This window comes from Haemaphysalis longicornis, unplaced genomic scaffold (assembly GCF_048455015.1).
Source record: "Haemaphysalis longicornis isolate Haplotype H1 unplaced genomic scaffold, Haemaphysalis longicornis Haplotype H1 scaffold_15, whole genome shotgun sequence".
NCBI classification, from domain to species: domain Eukaryota; kingdom Metazoa; phylum Arthropoda; class Arachnida; order Ixodida; family Ixodidae; genus Haemaphysalis; species Haemaphysalis longicornis.
In genome coordinates, this window is record NW_027526257.1 from 8065952 (window position 1) to 8087520 (window position 21569).

The 21569-nt window shown below is 49.4% G+C and overlaps 1 protein-coding gene across 1 annotated transcript in view; it reads right to left on the minus strand.

Annotated features, from left to right (window-relative positions):
- Positions 1–10526: 10526 nt before the first annotated feature.
- The window catches only part of LOC144165789 (AB hydrolase superfamily protein YfhM-like), a 40730-nt gene continuing 29687 nt past the window's right edge, over positions 10527–21569 (minus strand). Inside the window, exon 6 of the mRNA XM_077695563.1 lies at positions 10527–13111. Coding sequence (XP_077551689.1) covers positions 12834–13111 — 278 coding nt within the window. The 3' untranslated portion in view covers positions 10527–12833. The remainder of the gene's footprint in view (positions 13112–21569) is intronic.

The following is a 21569-nucleotide window of genomic DNA, read 5'->3' on the forward strand; positions in this document are numbered from 1 at the left end:
CCTCGCGCACATTCCAAAGGAGCCCAAGACTGCGTTGCGCGGGCATCGTCTCTGCAGTAAAGTCGAGTTCCTTTAAGTCCTTTGCGTGATCTTCAACCGGAAATGCTTTTAGCACGTTCTCCCTGTTTGAAGCGATCTTGTGCAGACGTATGTTCGCCGTTGCCAGCATCTCCTGTGTGTTTCGCAGCAGGTTGATGGCGTCTTCCTCGGTGGGAACTGACTTGAGGCCATCGTCGACGTAGAAATCTCTCTCCACGAACTTCGCCGCTTCCTCCCCGTACAGCAGTGAGCCTTGTCGAGCCGTTCGCCGAAGTCCATAGGTAGCCACAGCGGGCGATGGGCTGTTCCCAAAGACGTGCACTTTCATGCGGTATTCAACAATCTCTTTTGACATGTCGTTGTTCTCGAACCACAAGAACCTAAGAAAATCGCGATGATCTTCACGGACAAAGAAACTGTAAAACATTTGCTGAATGTCTGCCATCACTGCCACTGGCTCCTTCCTGAAGCGTATCAGCACTCCTATGAGACTGTTTGTGAGATCCGGACCTGTGAGAAGGACACTGTTCAAAGACACTCCTTTGTACTGAGCACTGGAGTCGAAGACGACCCTGATCTTCTCTGGCTTGTGAGGGTGGTACACCCCGAACAAAGGCAAGTACCAGCACTCCTTGCCATCAGCGAGAGGTGGAACAGGTTCTGCATAGTCATTCACAAACAGTTCCTTCATGAAGGCCACGAAGTGCGCGTTCATTTCAGGATTCCTACGCAAAGTGCGACGTAGTCCGAGAAGGCGGGACAAGGCCTGTTGCCTGTTGTTTGGCAGCCGGGGTCTCGGTATGCGAAACGGAAGGGGACCAACCCAGCTGTTAGACTGATCTTGGACGAACTCGTTTTCCATTATGTCAAGGAATGCTCTATCTTCTATAGAGGGAGCGAGCTCGTTGTCCTCACTAGTCGTTTGGAACAGCGTACAGGCAAAGTTCTTCGGTTCCGTTGCCAACCCGTAATCCAGCGTGGGATCATGCTTGACGGGTGACGCCAGGACAGGGTGCTCTTTCACCACAAAATGGTTGTCACAAGGTTCTAGCAGAGATGGACGTCCGTCGCTCAAGATGTGAGTCTTCAGCACGTTGATGGTACCTGGCTTCCGCGTCCGGCCGATGCAAATATTCCCAACTATCACCCAGCCTAAGTCGTGCTTCTGGGCGTAAGGTGCATCGTGTGGACCGTTGCATGTCTGACGCACCTTATGGGCCCTAATGATGTCCCGGCCAAGAAGAAGCGATATCTCTGCCTCTGGTTCCAGCGGAGGGATGAAACAGGCTATCGACTGGAGATGTGGGTAGCACCGAGCAGCTTCAGGTGTTGGTATTTCGCTCCTGCTGTTAGGAATGTCATTGCACTCAAGCAACGGTGGAAGCTTCAGGTCGACGTCACCACTCACACCTTGAACCGAGAAACCGTTCGCCAACCTTGCAGTAACTTCCGTTATTCCAGAGCATGTCCTCAAAGTGTAGCCTGTGGGTACCCCATCAACACGGAAGAGATCTAGGAGCTCCGACGTCACCAGTGACCGATTGCTCTGATCATCTAAAATAGCGTAAGCCTTTACTGCCTTGTGCGGTTGAGAGTCGTGGGTTACGTTCACCAGGCAGATCCTCGCACAAGACTTGCTTTGATCTCCCTTGTCACCCACTTCGGTGCGCGTAGCAGTTACGCTTCCTCCTGTCTCTTGAGTGTTGTCTTCTCCTTCTGCAGCTTTAGAAGGGCTGTATGTGCGCGTAACCATCGGGTGAAGCGCTGCATGGTGTTCGGTAGAGTCACACACAGAGCACCTAACGGCTGTCCCACATTGCTTCGAGAAGTGGCTCGTAGACTTCAGGCACTTGAAGCAAATCCTTTGCTTTCGCAGAAAGGTGATGCTGTCGTCGAATGTCTTCCCAAGGAACACACGGCATTTTTCGAGAGAATGTGGTCTCTTATGGATGGGGCACCACTTACTTAGGTCCCTCAATTCCTTTTCTTTTTGTCCGTCGGCATTCAGGGTTGTCGCGTAGCAGCTTTCTGGTTTCGAATCCACATCAGTTTTTCTGGAGGACACTGTTGTCTTTCCTTTGACGGCGTTGGAAGCCTGCTTCTCCCTCCTTGGTTGGATGTCAGGCAAAGTATTCTGCTGACGGAGTATGAAGCTCGGGTCATTCCGCATTTCAGCTTCGTCTCTCACGAATTTTGAGAAGAATGAAAATGGTGGGAATGCGGTGTTATTGTCTTTTTTATACTTTGAGCCCGCCGACATCCATTTCTCCTGAAGCCCAGGTGGAAGCTTTGCAACGATGGCGTTGACACCTCGTGCTGTGTCCAAGTACTTTAGACCAGCAAGGTATGGGTCAGCCTTTGCTGTCTCTAGTTCAAGGAGGAGGTCGCCAAGTTCTCGGAGCTTCACGTTGTCCCTATAGGGTATTCTCTGGAAGTCTTCTAGACGCTTCATGAGGGCATCTTCAACGACCTCAGGACTGCCGTAGGTTTCGTTCAGCCGTTTCCAGACAGCATTTAGCCCTGCCTCGTAGTCTTGCACATACACGGACCGGAGCCTACTAGATTGTGCAGACGACTCAGGCCCAAGCCACTTGATGAGCAGGTCTAGCTCTTCCTGGGCAGAAAGGTCGAGGTCACTCGTCATTGCCTTGAAGGAGGATGCCCATGCCCGAAAACCATCGGGGCGGTCATCAAACCGTGTCATCCTAGTTGACAGGAGGTCCTTCCGGCACAGAAATTTTACGACGCCGGTCATTTCGGAACTGGCGCCGCCTGAGGCCAAGGCGTTCATTGATAGCTGATCCGCCTGTCGGCTAGTCTGGTGCTCCTCAATCCGGGCATGCACATTCACTTCATCATGGACATCTCCGTGATCGGCCTCAGTCATGCGAGGTTCCGAAGAGACATGCCTTGGGCCATGCGTGGTGGCTTGGGCCAGAACGTAGCCCTCAGTGCGCTTATTTGAGTCAAGCAAGGGGAGCGCACGAAGGCTCTCCCCGCCATCCTGCTCCGCAGCAGCCTCTAGAACACCCGCATGCGCGTCTGCCGCAGCTGCTTCTTTTTCGTGATGCAGAATCTCGAGCTCAGCGTCGAGTTTGGCTTTCTCTACCTTCATGGCTGCTTCTTTTCGACTGAAAAGCACCTTCGCTTTGGCCGCTTCTGCTGCCGCGCGTGCCTGCGCCGCCGCTACGGTAATCGTAGACGAGCTGGTTTGCTGGGATGACGAAGACCGCTCGGAACGGGTGGACCGAGAGCTCTGCGACGTTGTGTCCTGCGCGGTGTTGCGAACCGCACGGAACTTGTCTAGACCTCCCATGACGAGCTCCTCACGCTTGGCGTCAATTTCCCTTTGTTGGTCGCGTTGTAGTAAGCTTTCAGGACAGTTCGTGGTCACCAAGAAAGCCTCGTATTTGGCAGCTGCGTCTTTATATTCTGCGAAGCTCGCACGAAGCGTGTTCTCGGTGGTTTCAAACTCCCTTTGCTCCGCGCCCGATAGCTTTCGCAAGACGCGTTCAACATTTGACCAAACTGCATCTAGTTCGGTGCAGTGTTCTTCCCGGTCGGCCTCGTACTGCTCTTTCGCCTTCAACGAGAGCTTGACTGCTCGCCGTGGTCTGGCCCCACTCGCAGCTCCCGCGCTGGCGCCCCGGCATGTTGATTCAACGTCGTCCATGCCAGCGGCGGGAAGGCTCGTATTTCATGCAGCGCCTGAGTCTCTCGTGGACGCGCGCCGTGCGGAGAAACGTAATATGAGCCCACCTTGCGTTTCGCGTGCCGTCGGGAGTTGGAGCGCTTGTAGCGTGCACCGTGCTTGGTGTAGGCGATTGTCGCGGCGAAGCAGAAAGATGCCTTGCAGTAACGACGTATCCTCAAGCACTGGAGCGTTGCTTAAACGTCCGTAAACTTCTGATGGCGTCCGAAAGCGTGGGTTGGCGTCCGGTGGCGACGAAACCTTGCCTTTTTACTATGCAGGCCTCATAGGCAGCCCTCGACTTACGCCAAGAACGCCTGCTTTCCTGATTGATGACGACAGTACTGACGATTAAAACCGAAACTTTATGATAAACTGAATAAGAATACACATGGTGGTTAAAATCAACAGTCCATGCCGTAAAAAGGCAGTGGTGTGCGACCAGCTGCCACACCTTGGCTCATTGTCTCTGAAGTGGGCTGCCACACCCGGGCACAGAACAGGGAGGATTTTAGAGAAGCAAAGGTCTAGCTTTGCCTGCAGTGCCAGAAAAAGCGTAGTGGCGGCGTCGTGAACTACCCAGTACGCCCGCTTGATGGCGCTGTAAACACGGCTTTGTAAACATGGCGGATGCTTTTTGCACAGGCCGCTTGAGCTCCTTAATAACATGGCTGCCCTCGCACGGCGGCCGCCGGCTCGCTTTTCCACGGCCGGACTCGACTCTCCTCCCGCGCGTGAAAGGAGCGTCGAGTTCGGCCGTGGCTGCTCCTGCTGGTTCCTGGCTGGCACGCTGGCCGCGTGTTTACTTGCGCCGCGCTAGTGAAGTGATGTTACGCCAGGTGACCAGATGGCCTCGACTGGCACAGACCACAGTGAGCAGCAAGTGAGAACAAATCGTTTATTGACATCCGCAAGTTTACAGAGGCCAGGACATCATTTCATTTCGATCGCTGCAATTGTACGTCGCTTTCGTGACAACATTTTTTTTTTTTGCCATAACAACTCGTCCACTTGCGCTAAGATTTCGAACGAAGGGCACAAATGAGGTATTGGCGACAACGGTTTCCTTTGCACCGTCTTTCTAGCGGAGTGCATAACACTCACCTTCTGTTGGAAGAATCAAATATTCTGGCCTCGACAGCTGTCTTCCGATGCGGAATTTCCCACATTTGTCACTCCACAAGCACTCAATTCCCGTGTTTTGCCAGTCCTCTCAACAACTGATGGACGCAAAAGCACATAACAGCAATAACAGTCACGAAACCAGTGCTCCGCGCACATAGAAACGGTGGGCCGTTGCAGCGGTTTCAATTTGAATTGGCGGCTTTGTGGTTGCGAATTCAGAAACGAGGTGGTGCACCAGTCGGCTGTTCGTAAAAAGTTGCGTACATTTTTGCTCAACGGGTGTTTGATGCGGAACTTGTTAATAATATTTTTAAATAGCACATTGTAAGCGAACTGTGTGGGCTCTTTCAGTCACGGAATGAATGTTTTGTATTCTATACCAAAAGTAACCTTTTGCTTGCGCCGTCTGGTGGGCTTGATGGTCGAAAACAGCGCTTTAGGTTGGTCACGTGGGGCGTCGATTTTTACGCCGCCTATAGGGAAACCAGGGAACGTCCAAGCTTGAGAGGCCTGACCCGGGTTCATAGTCGAAGCGGGGCGAGGGTTTGCCCCAGTGTTGTGTGCCAATGGGGGGAACACGCCAGATGGCGGCAGACAGCCGGAAGGTGGTTTCGGTTTCGTTTGTAGGATTCGGGTGCCCTTCGTAGCGATGGGCAGCACAGATCTTCTTTCACAAGCTGGGTGGGCGCTTCATGAAGACAGTCTCATCACTCAAAAAAATTCTCTCCATCTTCCCGCGAGGGGAACCCTGGGGTGATAAGTCATCTCACGGGGTTCAATTCCCTGGAGCTGGTTACGGTTGCGTCAGCCAACGCGGTAGCAGGCATGTTAGTGTCCATTTCAACTCGTCGGAGCAGCAGTCGGAGCAGTAGCAGCGAGAGCGACTGACGGAGCGACTGAGGAGCGCGCCGCAGATACCGCGGTTATATAGCCGCTCCACGAGAGCTAGAGAGTGATGAGAGAGAGACGCGCATGCGCGCTAACGCACGTCTGGCATGGCGAGGAGAACGAGAGAGAGTGTGGCATACGCGCGCTGACGCACAGCTGGCATGGCGAGGGGAACGCGCTAACGCAGCTGGCAGGCGAGGGGAAAGGAGGAGGGATGCGGACGCATGCACGCCGGATGGAAGGACAGGCCGAGTGTAAGAGATGCCTTGCATCTAAAAAGCAGAGAGTTGCCGTTGTTGCAAACCTAGTCCGCTGCAAATTGGAAAGCAAGTGTAGAAGTCGGAGAGGACATGTAGCATGCCATTTTGCCTTGGGAACCCGGAGGGAAACAGACATTTAGGCTGGGCGCTAGAGGCCATTACATAAAATGCACTCAGTACATTTTGTCGCGTGTCACTGTGTTCCGTTCATTATGGTTTTACGAAACGGTAGCCTACCGATTGGAATATGCTACCCCGATAGTCATTTTTAAAATAAAACCACGTTCTTTCATGATCTGTTAATTGCCTCATGCAGTGAATGCATGTACACACTCGCACGAATTCTTTCGGTGCTCGTCTTGAAGCATTTCATAGTCACTGCTAAAAGACATCTGTGCGGCAGAAACTCATCTGCACTAAAGGCATTTTACTTGTTTAAACATTTCCGTGTGTCCAGGATGCTGCTTTTGGGGCTCCTCTCGGTTGTTTCGCTCCCCTTCTAGCAATATTTCTCAAATCCGAATGCTCGTTCTGGCTGCTCCAAAAGCCGATTTTGCTGCTCCAAAACCTAATTTTGGCCGCTCCAAAATGACTTGACCCAATCACATCACTGGATATCCTTCTGCTCTTTTTAATGCACCTGACACCGGCAGTGCATTTTTTATTGCATTCGACAATGTTTATATTTTGTGTTTATATTTTAGAATAGTGTATAATGTACCTGACCTGCAGTGCATTTTTTACTGCATTTACAATGTTTATATTTTGTTTATTTATATTTTACAATAGCATAAGAATATCCTTCTGCTCTTTTTAATGCACCTGACACCGGCAGTGCATTTTTTATTGCATTCGACAATGTTTATATTTTTTGTTTATATTTTAGAATAGCACATAATGTACCTGACCTGCAGTGCATTTTTATTGCATTTACAATGTTTATATTTTGTTTAATTATATGTTACAATAGCACAAGAATATCCTTCTGCTCTTTTTAATGCACCTGACACTGGCAGTGCATTTTTTATTGCATTCGACAATGTTTATATTTTGTCTGTTTATATTTTAGAATAGTGTATAATGTACCTGACCTGCAGTGCATTTTTTACTGCATTTACAATGTTTATATTTTGTTTATTTATATTTTACAATAGCATAAGAATATCCTTCTGCTCTTTTTAATGCACCTGACACCGGCAGTGCATTTTTTATTGCATTCGACAATGTTTATATTTTTTGTTTATATTTTAGAATAGCACATAATGTACCTGACCTGCAGTGCATTTTTATTGCATTTACAGTGTTTATATTTTGTTTAATTATATATTACAATAGCATAAGAACATCCTTCTGCTCTTTTTAACGCAACTGCCCTGATCAGGGCATTTTTATTGCATTTTTCAATGTTACCCGACCGCAAGGTTTTCAGTATTTGGCAATTGTGAGATCAGCTCTGCTGTTCCTCAATAGGGCCATGCCGAGGGTTTCTGCAAAAATGTTTTCTGGCCCCACATCCTTACCTACTTTTGGGCGACTTATAACTTCACCACCGTGTGGTGCCGTCAGTCATGCCCCTCTTCAAAAATGACATGCATGTGTCATATGTGGTGTAAAGCATTCCTGTACAATATGGGTTTTTATTTTTTTTATTGTTGCACTGCGTGTTTAGTTTACCTTAAAATATTTGTGACTTTTTACAACAAAACTTTTACATACTTTCATGCATCGCACATGCATGAAAACTCACACTTAAAGACGGCACTGTTCCAACCAAAATCTTGTGTTCTGGAATGGGCATGCCTTTTCATAAAGTATTTCCTCTAGTGATGTGACCAGTAAATCTGTCATGACCAACATTTGTCTTCCACACAAGGTTGCTGCAATTCCCCTCACTTGTGCACTGCATTGTGTTCCCCTGCATTCAGCTGAAGATGCTAGGTATTCCACCCTTGAGTTTGCAGTGCTCTTGTTTATTAAGCCAGTTTTAGGTGTTCTGCACTGATAGTTTATCTGCGTGCCCAAAAGTGGCCTCTGGAGGCCATCACGCTACCGGAACCAATTGACGATTTAAGCAATCAAATAGTCAAACCTCGTTAATTCCAACACAGAAATTGTGTTTGATAGAACTTGAATAAAACTTAATAGAACCTAGAAATGCCTGTTTGGGACAGAAAATGTGATTTAGCCGGAGTTTGAACTACCTGGATTCCCTTTGATTGGTGGCACAGTGCACGCTACTAGTAGAAACGCATGCGTGATAAAGTAGACAGTACTGCACGTCCTTCCGAGCGCACTTTCAATAATTACACGCCGCGAAAGTACGGTGTACAACCACGTCCCCGCAAGAGCGTGAGGCGAGGCCGCGTGGTTTATGCCAGCTGCTCTAGTGTACGCAAAGCAAGCATGCTGTTATGGGTTTGCGAGGCTTAGGAGGCTAGTGACGCGTTGAACTTTGGCCTTCGGCTTCAAATTCCACGAAAACTAGTCTGTGCGGACAGGCAATATTGTTCTAATTAACCGTGGCACGTGTTTCAGGTTCGAATCAGCGAGTTTTCCCCATCCACACACACGTCACTTTGCCAGGACCAACGGACCAGTTTGAATTATCCGTTGGTTCGAATTATGCGGCTTTGAATTAACGAGGTTTGACTACATCAACTTTGGAAGAAATGCCAGTGGCCGTGTAGCACTGCCTTCAAGGTGCACCTTGAAATAGTAAACCACAAAAGAAAAACTGGACACACAGTTCCTCGATACGTCGAAAACTTTACTGTACATAAGGGCCCACAAATCAGTTCGTGACAAACATAGTTGAAGCAACAAGATCCCTTCCCATGGTGACAAAAACACTCGCAGCCCCATTCATCAACATGATTTGAGCAATTGCAGGCTGAGAAAAGCCCTACTCAATCACTGTCCAAAGGGAATAAATCGGAGGGGCCTGATGTCTGTACACGAAACGCACAACCAGCCAACCTTGTTGAGCAAGGAAGGAGAGTTTACAGCATTCTTCTCCAAACCAGGGTAGAAAGTTTATCCCGGTTATGAAGAAGCAGATGTATATGCACGCTGACTGCACTAATGTTAGTGCTCTAAGCTAGCCCTATTCTGTGTTTTAGCCCCCATCAGTACAAAGATATGTTGCCACATGAACCAATGCAAACATTGCTATCAACAGGTCTTTCCCATAATAGTTTCATTTCACCTAACACACAGACAAACTGTAAAAACAAATAGGGAAGCTTCTTTTATACTTCTGTTCTAGAACATGTATCTTCACAAATAATTTCTGAAAATTTTTCCTGCAGATTTCGCTTTTTATGCCTTTCGAAGCGCCTGGCCTGTTGCATGGTTGAGCTGTTATTTACTATCTCACCAACTGAACTGTTTTCAAGTGGTGTCACGTTGCTAGTGATTATTGCGCGAACCTAGACCTGTATTTAACACTTTGTACTTCTAAACACTCTGTAGCCTCTAAAGGGCTTTCTCCCCTGACAATTCACGTCCACTGTAGTACTACAGTACTAAGTACTTTTATTTTCATTTACAACAGAAGTTCGAATGCACCCATTGAGCCTGCAACTGCTTTGGCATCTCCTGTATTACTAACATCTTTTGTGACGATGCTTGTGAAACAACAAGTAAATGACTTGCTCTGACCGATTCACTAGTCACTAGAATCACATTCAAAATGTGCTTGCCTCTCTTTGGGGGCATCAGAAGCCGACCAAGACTCCCAGCTGCCAAGTTTCAGGTGTGAAATTGAGTGCAGTGCTGACAAAAACGCAGTAAGCTACTATATCTCCACTTTGAAAGGGCATGTAACAAGAAAAAATAGCAAACTTAAGCTATAAATATATAGTTGGGCTACACTGGTAACCATTCTAAGAGAATTAGTGGTATATCAGAACCCAAACAAACAGCTGAGTAAAACCTCAGTACACTATACAACTGCTACTGTGTTTGCCCACAGAACATAAAAAGCATGTCACTGTGTGCACTCAAACAGTTGCAGGGGGAAAAAACCAACAAAAGCAGCCACAGGGTTTTGAGTCAAGGTGGTAGGGCACGGAAACACAGTCAACTCTGCACTTTTCATCGCATGTTTTCAAAACAGTGCGGTTTGTGAACAGAGCGAGCAAGAATGCACCGGTGATGTGCGAAACAAAAAGAAAAACAAGCGGACGAAACAGCAGCGGTTAATGTGTCATCGAAGTGAGTTTAGTGTCACAAACAATGCCGAACAGCAATTAAAAAAACAACGTTACAGGCCAAAAAACTCCAGTAGTGATGAGTGCTAGCTGAATTCACGCAGCAGCGACCAAAAGGTTTTGCGAGAATGCCAGCTGTTCGTTCAACAACATGGAGCACACGAAACGAGCGTTCTGTTCATTGCTTCTACACTGGCCACCCACTTATATTTTGGAAAGAGCCAACCCTTATCCAGCAGGACACCAGATAATGGCAGCTCTCTTAGAAGCGACATCTACAACCGTTGTTCACACAGGTTATCTCAGTATGTATTTGCAGCCCAAATTCTTACCACTCAACTTGCATGGCGAGCCAAATGGTGTGAAAGAAAAATGTGGTAACAGTATTCTTCCAAAATGAATTGCAAAAAGTGGTCCCTCTAAGAGTTGGTTGAGAGATAATGCAAAGATTGCAATGGCACCAGTTTGAGTTGAACGTAACCTGCAACGTAATTCTGTTCTGCCTGCACAAGTTTCTATGCTGACAACATCCCACTCTTTGCTTTCTGTGCTTTGCTCTGAGTGAATCACTTTGAGGGATTCACTTTGAGTGACTTGCTTTGGGGGACTTTTTTCTATCCCTTGCTTTCTGCACTTTGCTTATGGAAAGTTTGCCAACCATGGTTGCTAAACTGTTATCAGCGGTGGACGCTACACACACCAGGACATTATGATCACGGACTGCTGGGCTGGCACCTTGTGCAGTGCAATTTGGAATGCAAAGTCACATGAAGCTGTTGGCTACCACTAGCTTGTGCAAATCAAATGTGACCAGCGCAACTTATTCTTAATGAACAGGATCCTGTTAACCTGTCACAGACTAATTTTCATCCCCAGGTGTGCATCAGGTTTTTTTCGTGGCTCGAAATGTTGGAATGCGTGAACTTGCTCACCAGTGCTAGTAAATAAGACAACTTTTGTGCCTACATATGCCTGCAGTGTGTAGGCAGTGTGAACAGTGTTGCTGAGATATTGCAACTACACTGTCCATGCAAGCTAAAACTGTGTCTAAACAAACCTGCTACAGTTTGCAGAGACATCCTTCACACATAAAAACAACAACAAAAAACTCTCATTCTAGGTTATTAATATTGTTCTGCTTTCAATCCCCACGAGTCAGGCGCTGCCTACATAAAAAGAAGGCAGTACAGAATGTCCAGCAATGCAATGCTGAGTGCTTCAACTGTGTTGACACTCACTTGATGCTACACGTGCATGTGTTTCAAACAAGTGAAAGTGCATTTCAAATGCCAGCCCAACTGGTTGCCTCCACCTCCTCCCTATACACACCTCCATCACTGCTGTCCATGACATCTCACTTGCTTATAAGCACAACTGCCTACGAGCTCACATGCGAGAAGTTAACCAGAACAGACTGTTCATTTGCAATCAAAGGTCTTCTTCACCGGTCTGTGCATTATCTTTTGCCACTTGTACACACTAGAAAATGAGCATTTATTGTTTGGCTTTTAATAAACCAAACACTTCAAAGGTAAGACTTGCGAAATGTCACTCGAGCTGTTTTGCTTTTTTTTTTTTTAACTTGCACTGGCTACACTGGCGCGACCAGTGCAGCATATGTTCCTCCTTTTTTCTTACTAGCTTACAGCTCCAGAATCACTTTGCACTGGCCTACACTGGTTTGCACTCACCTGCACTGGTTCAGGTAAAAAAAAATGTATCTACTGTATGTACTGTGTTTGCCGGCATCACAGCAACAGAGCATTTCTAAAGTGAATTCCTGTTGCCTCGATAACACCACAAGAGTGATGACAAATGCCGTTGTCACGTTTCGCAAAGCAAAAACATCACCGTTCGAGCTTCACGCAAGCAGACATCGGATGCCAGAACCCAGCACCGCTGCTTTTTACTCTTCCTCCAACTAAAGAACCAAACCCTGCAGGCAGCTTATTCACCACACACAGGCACCATGTTTCCAACTGAATACACAAACTAAACACTTTCTGAGCGACTCTCTGAGTTCTTGATAAAGGAGTTGATTTGGTCATACACAATGTTGTCAAGTCTACTCTTGCCATCTCAATGGCTAACAAGACCTAGAACTAAGAGAGAAAGACAGCCACATGTTTCTTTCCTCAGACATCCGCACCAGGCGCTCCATTTGCATATCATGTGACCACCAGGAGGGAGCAGCGACGCAATCCTAAACTATGTCCCCGCTGCTGACACTGGCTAGCCAACTCAACGGCTAACTTAGAGCAGACAGAAAAGGAGAGAAAGAGAGAGCCACATGCTTGTTTCCTCGCGCATCCACACTAGGCAGGCGCTCTTCCCACACTGTGTGAACTGGAGAGCCGTGGTAGGTTCCTGAGCTACATCGCTGCTGGTGTTGGCCAGCCATCTCAAAGGCTAACGAGAGCACTTTCAGAAGCCTAGAACAAACAAGGGAAAAAAGAGCCGTGGGTTTCTTCCCTCGAACGTCCATGCCAGGTGTGACCCGGAAGCAGCCGCGGTGCATTCCTAAACTATGTCCCGCTGCCACTTTTTGTAGAGTCCTTTGGTTCCCAGCACCACTGGACACAGTTCTCCTCTCACGCGAACAAGAATGCCCCAGCATGGTCACTGCCAGCCCTCGGTACTGCGTAGAAAGCAGCGGATGTGGTCGTTGACGCGGTCGGGGCGTTCCCGGTGGGGCCAGTGGGCGGCGCCGTCCACGTACTCGACGCGCCCGAAGGCCTGCTGGATGCTGAGCTGCGCCAGCTTCGGGGTGAGGCTGGGGTCGGCGGTGCCCCACACGATGAGCGTGGGCGTCGTCAGGTACCGGTACCGCAGCTGCCGCAGACGCTCGTCCCGCCGCCACAGCGCCCGGTAGTGGTGCAGCGCCGATGTCAGCGCCCCTGCGTGGTGCGCGGTGTCATAGCAGGACTGACATATCACAGCACCATAATAAACACACGTAATCCGGCTTTATGGCATATACCTCATTTTCAAACAGATTATAAGTGGCAGTCGTTATCTCATAATCTCCCATTATTACTCAATAAATATCGACATACAAAGATAGCTAACAAAGAAGAATTACGGAGCTTTTTTACTCAGGTGGACCGACATTTTAAGTACATGGTTGTTTTTTCGTGCTATTGATGTTTTCGCTATCCTGTACTTGTAATTGTTACATCGTAATTTACGTATGTCTTGTGTGTTTGCTCATAATGTTTATGTTAAGATTTCATTTTTTTCTTCGTGATTGGTATAAAGCGTTACTAGTATTTGTTACTTCTTATACTGTACCTGTAGAAAGAATGTAGATGCTCTGTTATCTTTGCACATCTTGTTAACTTACAAAGCTTATGCTTCATTGTCCGTGGTACTTTCCTACAGTTTGTATGATATGCTTCTTGTGTTACTCTACGTGATTAAGTAATCAGAATTTCGTTACACTTTCCTGTGCTTGCTGCTATTGCCTTGTATGTGGTTTCCAGGGCTTTGTCAAGCTGCTAAGGCTGCTTATACCCGGGAAAACACACCAGTTTCTGGAAAAATAAACTCGAAATTGAAACTGAATTTTGTCGGCATCAGAAGCGGTCAGCTCCGAGACATAGACCTCCTACTTGCACGCACTTCTAATCACTCCCGTCTGGGATTGCCCGAGCCCAATCTTTGCTACTAAATTTTTCTACTTTATCCCCCTCCACCCACTTCCTTTCAGAAGCCATTTTTTTTATCCTGCTACCACATCAGCACCAATGCTAAGGCAGTCATCCACGTTCCCTGATATTTCCTTATTTATTTGGCAATTTGCCCCAGCCTCCTTTCAATTCTGAGCTTTCTGTGGGTGCGGTTCTACGTATTTTGTTCAAAGTGCGCAAAAAAAACCATGTCGCAAGGCCAACTTTATCGCGAACGCTCAGAAGAAGGTGGCTGTCACGCAATTCAGTACATAAATTTTGCCAAAAACAATGTTATGACCCTTGGCTGCTAAATCTACTGTGTTATTGCTCCAGGTTTCCTTCACTTATCATATCCAGGCTGTTCACAGTGAAAGTTGCCAATGTGGAATTCTCATCACTACATGGGCTTCGACACGAGAAAAGCACACAGGCCCTTGTTTGTCTGCTAGGATAACACTCTAGTCCTTCCAAGTTCCTTTAAGGGGGCAGTTGGGTCTTTGGGGCCGAAAAACGGTCAAAAAAAGCGTTTTCTCAAAAATGTCATTTTTGGCCTCCACGGCCATTTTTCTATCAGTCTGTAAATTTCCTCATCAAAAGGCATCATATTTTGTTGTTATTATATTACAATAGCATGTTAAAGTGCACTCTACAGCTCAGTAAGTGCAGAATTCGACGGTGAAACAGCACTTTTCTTGCAATGCAAAGCTAGCATTTCATCCTCAGATATCTTGGCACCCAGAGCAGGTACAACTTTAATTCCTTTTGCTTCTGATACCAAAATGTGTGGAGAATACAATGTTGGAAACAAATTTTTCAAATGGAGGCTTTGGAAAATTATTATTGTGTTCAATTGGCACCACCTGCGAGTGATTTCTGGCAGAGCACGGGAGAAGTGAAGTTCCCTGTGTTGTAAAACGACCAAAAATAGCTGAATCAAAAAAGTACTTCCTATGTTGTATTCTTTAGTCATTTGTCTGCCTAGCCACGTGGTAATTGCCATTCTGCATAAAGTGGTTATTTTGTAACTGTGACCCAAAATAATGGCAATTAATCATTAGTTAACTCAAAATATAATCAACTTACAAAAGATTTAATGGCAGATTTGAAATCAGCACAAAAAACCCTATAACGCAGTGCAGTTTCATTAAAATTGGTTGGTAAATAAAAAAAATAGCTCTAAGACCAGTCTGCCCCCTTAAAGAGATCACAAAGCCATAGTAGGTAGTCACTACTACACTGGAACCCCTGAAAATATGACTTTCAAGGGACTGCGCGACAGTGTCGTATGGCCAGGGCGCGGGCAAATGCCAGCCCGGTAGGACTGTCTTACGCGACAGATGGGCTTAAGAACGTATTTAAGAACGTACTATATTTGGCGCGTTCTCACGCAAGGTGTGAACCTTTAGTTAAAGTGCCAAGTTTAAATTTCGTGCCCCCCTCCTCTCCCCAGTGTCCGAGCTAGCCCGCCAGCTAAGCGCCGCGCGCTACGCTACTCCGTGCGGTTCGGCGCTATTTATAGCCTGATAGCCCCGCGCCTTGTGCGCGCGAGATAAGGCCAATGTGGTCACGCAAACTGAGAGGGGAAAGGGTGAGCGTGAAACTGCCAAGGCCACGCAAAAGGTACAATAGTACCAGGCGCCGACGGAAAAAACAAAGTCGCAAAGGAAGGAGTGGAGTGACAACACCTCTTTCAATGAAGCAACTTTGGGTCCCAGGTTGGGTACGCAAGCCTGACTGGTATGGGCAATTCTGCCTTTTGCGGCCCTGTACGCCTGGTTTCACCCACCATGAGTACAAATGAAGTACAGTAGAATCTCGATGATACGAATCTCGCGGGACCGCGAAAAATATTCGTATCATGTGAAATTCGTATGAACTAACACAGACCAAAACATTGAGCGCTGAAAAAAGTTTTCGTTTATTTCTTTTCTTACTTTCGCGTGAACAAATCTATGATTTTTTCTGCCTTTTTTAAACCCCCACGTCACAAAGCAGTCCTTTCAGGGGCGCGTAACGCTTCGCCTAGCTTCGCGCTTGTCTCCTCACTCCCGGTGTCCAAGCTCGCTGCACGCCGCAACAGTCAAGCGCGAACCGCATGGTGCGTTTTCGCACGCGATTCGCACGCCTCGGCTTTGCGCGTGCTGCGTTTTCAAGGCCGCATTGACGATTTCGTGCCCGCGGTATCTCTTACCTCGGTCAGAAAAAGACGCTGACAACTTGCGAAACGCTCGAGACAGCCCGCTGGCTTTGCCCGAGATGTTTAGGCTTAGCACTCCGGCAGATATTTTATGGGCGCTTTCACTAGCGGCGCAGATGGTGTTTTATAGTACCGTTTTCGCCAATGTTATCAGCTCCTTTACTGCACAAGAAACTTCGTGCCTGCCTTGAGCGGCATTTTAAAGAGCGGCTAGATGCAGTCGCTCAAGCGGCCGTGCCACTTCGTGGCCGAAGCCGCCGCCATGTTACCGCCGCCGGCCGCGGCGCGCGCAGCGTGCAAGAGGTTTCGCGGCGCGCATGGGGCGTGCGGGGCGCGTTTTCGCGAGCAGAAAACAACAGCCCTGCCGTTTCTGGAGAAAGAAGAGTGACAAAAGAGGGGAGAGAGCCGTCACTTGCTTGTTCGGCAGTTGGGCGCCTCGCCGGCTCGTTCGTATCATCCGCCGGGCCGCGCAGGTCCGTTCGTAACAGCCGAAATTTTTCCCATTGCAAACAATGCAATTTTGCCGGGACTTTTCAGAAATTCGTATCATCCCAAAATTCGTATCACCCAGAATCGTATCATCGAGATTCTACTGTATTATTATTATTATTATTATTATTATTATTAACTCTTTCTCTCTTTCTGAAAAAAAAAAAGACACTGATAAGCAGAGAGAGAGAAAGGGGGGAGAGAGCATCCTCAAAGGATGAAACTTGGATCGAGTGTGCGAGGACAGTGGGTGTTCAGTCTTCGCCGTGGGGTTGCGTGATACTGTATTTTCATGCGTATAACTCTCCCCTTCATATTGTCACGAAGACAAGGACGATGCAGTGGTGTTGAATGAGAAACACGTTTATTGGAGCGAACTTGTGCTCCCCTAACAACTCAAAAGAATACAGAGGCGGCGAAGCAGCGGTCAACAAAGTGACTTGCACAGGCGAGTGTCGTCGAATCGAATGCCCCGGCGTCCGCACTGCAGGCTTTTTATCTTTTGGCGCGCGTGGTTCTCGAAACGTCGATTCGCATCGAGAACATAGTAGATCCAAGAAGATTATTCTGGGCTGTTCACATTAGATCGGAATGCTCTCCCTATCACAACAGATAACACATGCGGCACAGAAAGAAAGAATGGAACACGCGCTTCCCTTGGCGCAGAGATAACACAGACCGGCGCAGCCGGGCGGCAAAAGCAAAACACAAATAAACAAACCCAATGTATGGTTCGCGGCATTACCCCCCCCCCTCTAAGAGTGCATCGACCCGATGCTAACATAAGCGACAGTCCGAACAAATGAAAATAAAAGTTCGTCATCGTCCGTAGAAAGGTTTTAAGCGAACCACGTGGACGACTTCAGGCCGCGTGCGTCGTCGTGATGTGCCGGAGTCACCATCGGGGATCACTTCGTAGGTAAGTTGGCCAACACGTCGTAGAATCTGGTAGGGTCCGAAATACCTTCGCAGGAGCTTCTCACTGAGTCCGCGTCGTCGGATGGGAGTCCAAACCCACACACGATCCCCTGGTTGGTACTCGGCGTCTCGGCGTCGGAGGTTGTAGCGGCCCGCATCCACCAGCTGCTGGTCCGTTATACGAACTCGAGCGAGCTGGCGGGCCTCCTCCGCACGTTGAAGATATCCGTGGACGTCGGCGTTGAGGTCGTCGTCTTCTACGTGCGGAAGCATGGCGTCGAGCATCGTAGTCGGCCTTCTACCGTAGACAAGCTCGAACGGCGTCAGCTGTGTCGTCTCCTGGATAGCCGTGTTGTACGCAAACGTGACATACGGGAGCACTTCGTCCCAAGTCTTATGGTCAACGTCAACGTACATTGACAGCATATCTGCGATTGTCTTGTTCAGACGTTCTGTTAGTCCGTTCGTTTGGGGGTGGTACGCCGTCGTTCTTCGGTGATCCGTGTTGCTGTAGCGTAATACTCCTTGCATCAGCTCCGCAGTAAATGCCGTTCCGCGGTCTGTGATTAGGACTTCCGGGGCTCCATGTCGCAGCACAACCTGGCTTATAAAGAACTTCGCCACTTCTTGTGCAGTCCCCCTCGGAAGAGCGGCGGTCTCTGCGTAGCGCGTCATGTAGTCTGTCGCTACGACAATCCACTTGTTCTGTGATCGTGACGTAGGGAACGGGCCTAAAAGGTCCATTCCAATCTGTTGAAATGGTCTCGATGGGACGGCGATCGGTTGCAGAAGTCCGGCGGGTCTTGTCGGCGGCGTTTTTCGTCGCTGGCAGTCACGGCAGCTCCGGACGTAGTGGGTGACGTCAGAGGTAAGGCCGGGCCAGTAGTACCTCGCCTTGATTTTTCCGATAGTGCGGGCTGTGCCCAGATGTCCGGAAGACGGGTCGTCGTGGCACGCTTCCAAAATTTCGTCACGAAGGTCCGCGGGGATGACGAGAAGGTAATTCGCTCTTGTTCCGGGGCTGAAATTCTTCTTCACAAGGACGGAGTTTCTCAGGCTGAATGCTGGTAAACTGCGTTTGAAGGTCCTAGGAACGGCAACGTTGCATCCCTCGAGGTACTCGATTATGACGCGTAAGTCGGGGTCGGCACGCTGCTGGGCGGCTAGGTCGCTCTCCGTCACGATCCCGAAGAACGCGCTGTCTTCATCAGAGTCTTGTGGTGGTGGGTCGACGGGGGCGCGGGACAGGCAGTCGGCGTCGGAGTGTTTCCTGCCGGATTTATAAACGACTGTAACGTCGAACTCCTGCAGGCGCAAGCTCCACCGCCCAAGACGGCCAGAGGGGTCCTTCAAATTGGCGAGCCAACACAGCGCATGGTGGTCTGTTACAACCTTGAATGGCCTTCCATACACGTATGGGCGAAATTTTGAAATCGCCCATATAATAGCCAGGCACTCTTTCTCAGAGGCAGAATAGTTTTTCTCCTCCTTCGACAGACCACGGCTAGCATAGGCGATTACCCTTTCGCAGCCGCTTTGCTTTTGGACAAGGACGGCACCCAAGCCTATATCACTGGCGTCCGTATGCATTTCCGTTTCGGCATTTCCGTCGAAATGAGCGAGCACGGGCGGGCTTTTCAGGCGTTTTTGCAGCTCGCCGAATGCTTTTTCTTGGTCGTTTTCCCAGCTGAAAGGGGTGCTATCTTTCGTCAAGCGCGTGAGTGGCTCTGCAATGCGTGCGAAGTTTGCGACGAAGCGCCGGTAGTATGCGCACAGCCCGAGAAATCTCCGCACGCCCTTCTTGTCTTTTGGCCTTGGGAAGTTCGCAATGGCTGAAGTTTTTGCCGGGTCAGGTAGGACTCCCGCGGCGTTGACGACGTGGCCCAAGAACTTGAGTTCCCCGTATGCGAAACGGCACTTTTCAGGCTTCAGCGTCAACCCCGACGTACGAATGGCCTCGAGTACAGACTCCAACCTTGCAAGGTGTTCGTCGAAAGTCCGGGCGAATACCACTACGTCGTCGAGGTATACGAGGCAGGTGTGCCACTTAAGGCCAGCTAGCACAGTGTCCATGACTCTTTGAAACGTCGCTGGTGCTGTGCACAGCCCAAACGGCATCACCTTGAACTCGTATAGGCCGTCTGGGGTTATAAATGCAGTCTTCTCTCGGTCTCTCTCGTCCACTTCAATTTGCCAGTAGCCGGTCTTCAGGTCCATCGATGAGAAGTACTTCGCGTGGCAGAGGTGGTCGAGGGCGTCGTCGATTCGGGGGAGGGGGTACACGTCCTTTTTCGTGATTTTGTTCAGTCGCCGGTAGTCAACGCAAAACCTTAATGTGCCGTCTTTTTTCTTTACGAGTACGACGGGCGCAGCCCAGGGGCTTTTCGATGGCTGTATAATGTCATCGCTCAGCATGTCGTCGACTTGAGTCCGGATGGCTTCCCGTTCGTGTGAAGAGACGCGGTACGGTGACTGTCGGGTAGGTCGGGCTCCATCTTCGGTTATTATTCGGTGCTTCGCTAGAGGGGTCTGACGTAGTTTTGCGCTCGACGAAAAACATTCGCTATAGCGACGCAGCAAAGCCAATAATTTTTTCCGTTGTTCTTGCGGGAGCGCCGGATTCACGTCGAATGGCTGCGGGAGCTTGAATGTTCCTACGGGTGTGCGTTCAAAGTCGGCGACTGCGATCACATCACTTGCTTCTTGCGTTTCTTCGAGGAACGCAATTGCAGCTCCCTTGTTTAAATGCTGGTACTCTTCGGTGAAATTAGTGACCAAAACGTGAGATTGGCGTTGCTTAAAGTGCGCAATGCCTCTTGCGACGGAGACACCGCGGTCGAGAAGCAACCTTCGATCACTCTCTACGATAGCGTCGATGTCAGAAGCAGCATCCTCACAGTAGACGGCGATCATCAAGCTTGCGCGGGGTGGCAGGGTGATGTGATCGTCGGCGATCCTGACAGCAGCACGGTGATCGGGGTTCGGCTGCGGCGTCGTGGAGTGATTGGAGGAAAATGTTATCGACTTGGTCTGCAGATCAATTATTGCGCCGTTGTCCGTCAAAAAGTCCATTCCGAGAATCACGTCGCGGGAGCAGTTAGGCAGAACGACGAACGCCGCAGGGTACGTTGTGCCGTCTATGGTGACGCGCGATGTGCACGTTCCACTTGGCGTCACGAGGTGGCCTCCTGCTGTGCGTATGTGCGGACCGTCCCATCTGGTCATAACTTTCTTCAGTTTAGACGCAAATGGTCCGCTCATTACCGAATAGTCAGCTCCCGTGTCTACGAGGGCGACTACGTCAAAGCCGTCGATGGACACCTTGACGTCAGATGCAGTCGTCCTCGAGTTGCGGGTTCGTCGGGGCGTCGTATCTCTGCTTGTACGTGTTGATGGTCGGGCACTGTGCATCGTCGTTGTCGCCGTCTTCTCAACGGACGTCTTGGTCAGGTCGGGTACGCGTCGCGCCGTGTAGCTGTCGTCGTGTTCAGGAGTCTCGTTAGGGCTAGGTCGGGTCGTCGGGATGAGGGCATGTCGTGAATGATGGTCTTCAGCGAGTCGCTGCGTCGTTGGAGGGTTTTCATTTTTCCGCCGTTGTGCAACTTTACCTCCCGAAGTTGCTGCTTTTAGTTTCCCCCGCGTGGGCTGGGGGACCTTCCACGTGAGAATTCAGCAGTGCTGCGGCGGTTTGGTGACTGAGACGGGTACGGCGACGGTGAACGGTTGAAGCGGGCTGGTCCTCGGTTGGTGTTGGAGAGGTATTCTTCGATCTCAGCAGGGCGCTGGCCGTATCGGGGGCGTGGGGCGTCGACGGAGAACCCTCGCAAACCGAGCCTCTTGTAGGGACAGCGACGGTAGATGTGGTCGGCCTCTCCGCAGTGGTAGCACAGCGGGCGATTATCGGGCGTTCGCCACACGTCGGTCTTCCTTGGCGTCTGGTATTGGTCTACAGGGCGTCGGGCGGGCGGCGTTGGACGGCGGTATGGCTCAGCCTCTTGACGACGGGTTGGAGCAGGGCGGGGTTGACGAACAGCCGAGGAGTAGGTCGTGGCTTGTGGTTCGCGGGGTGCTTCCGACGGC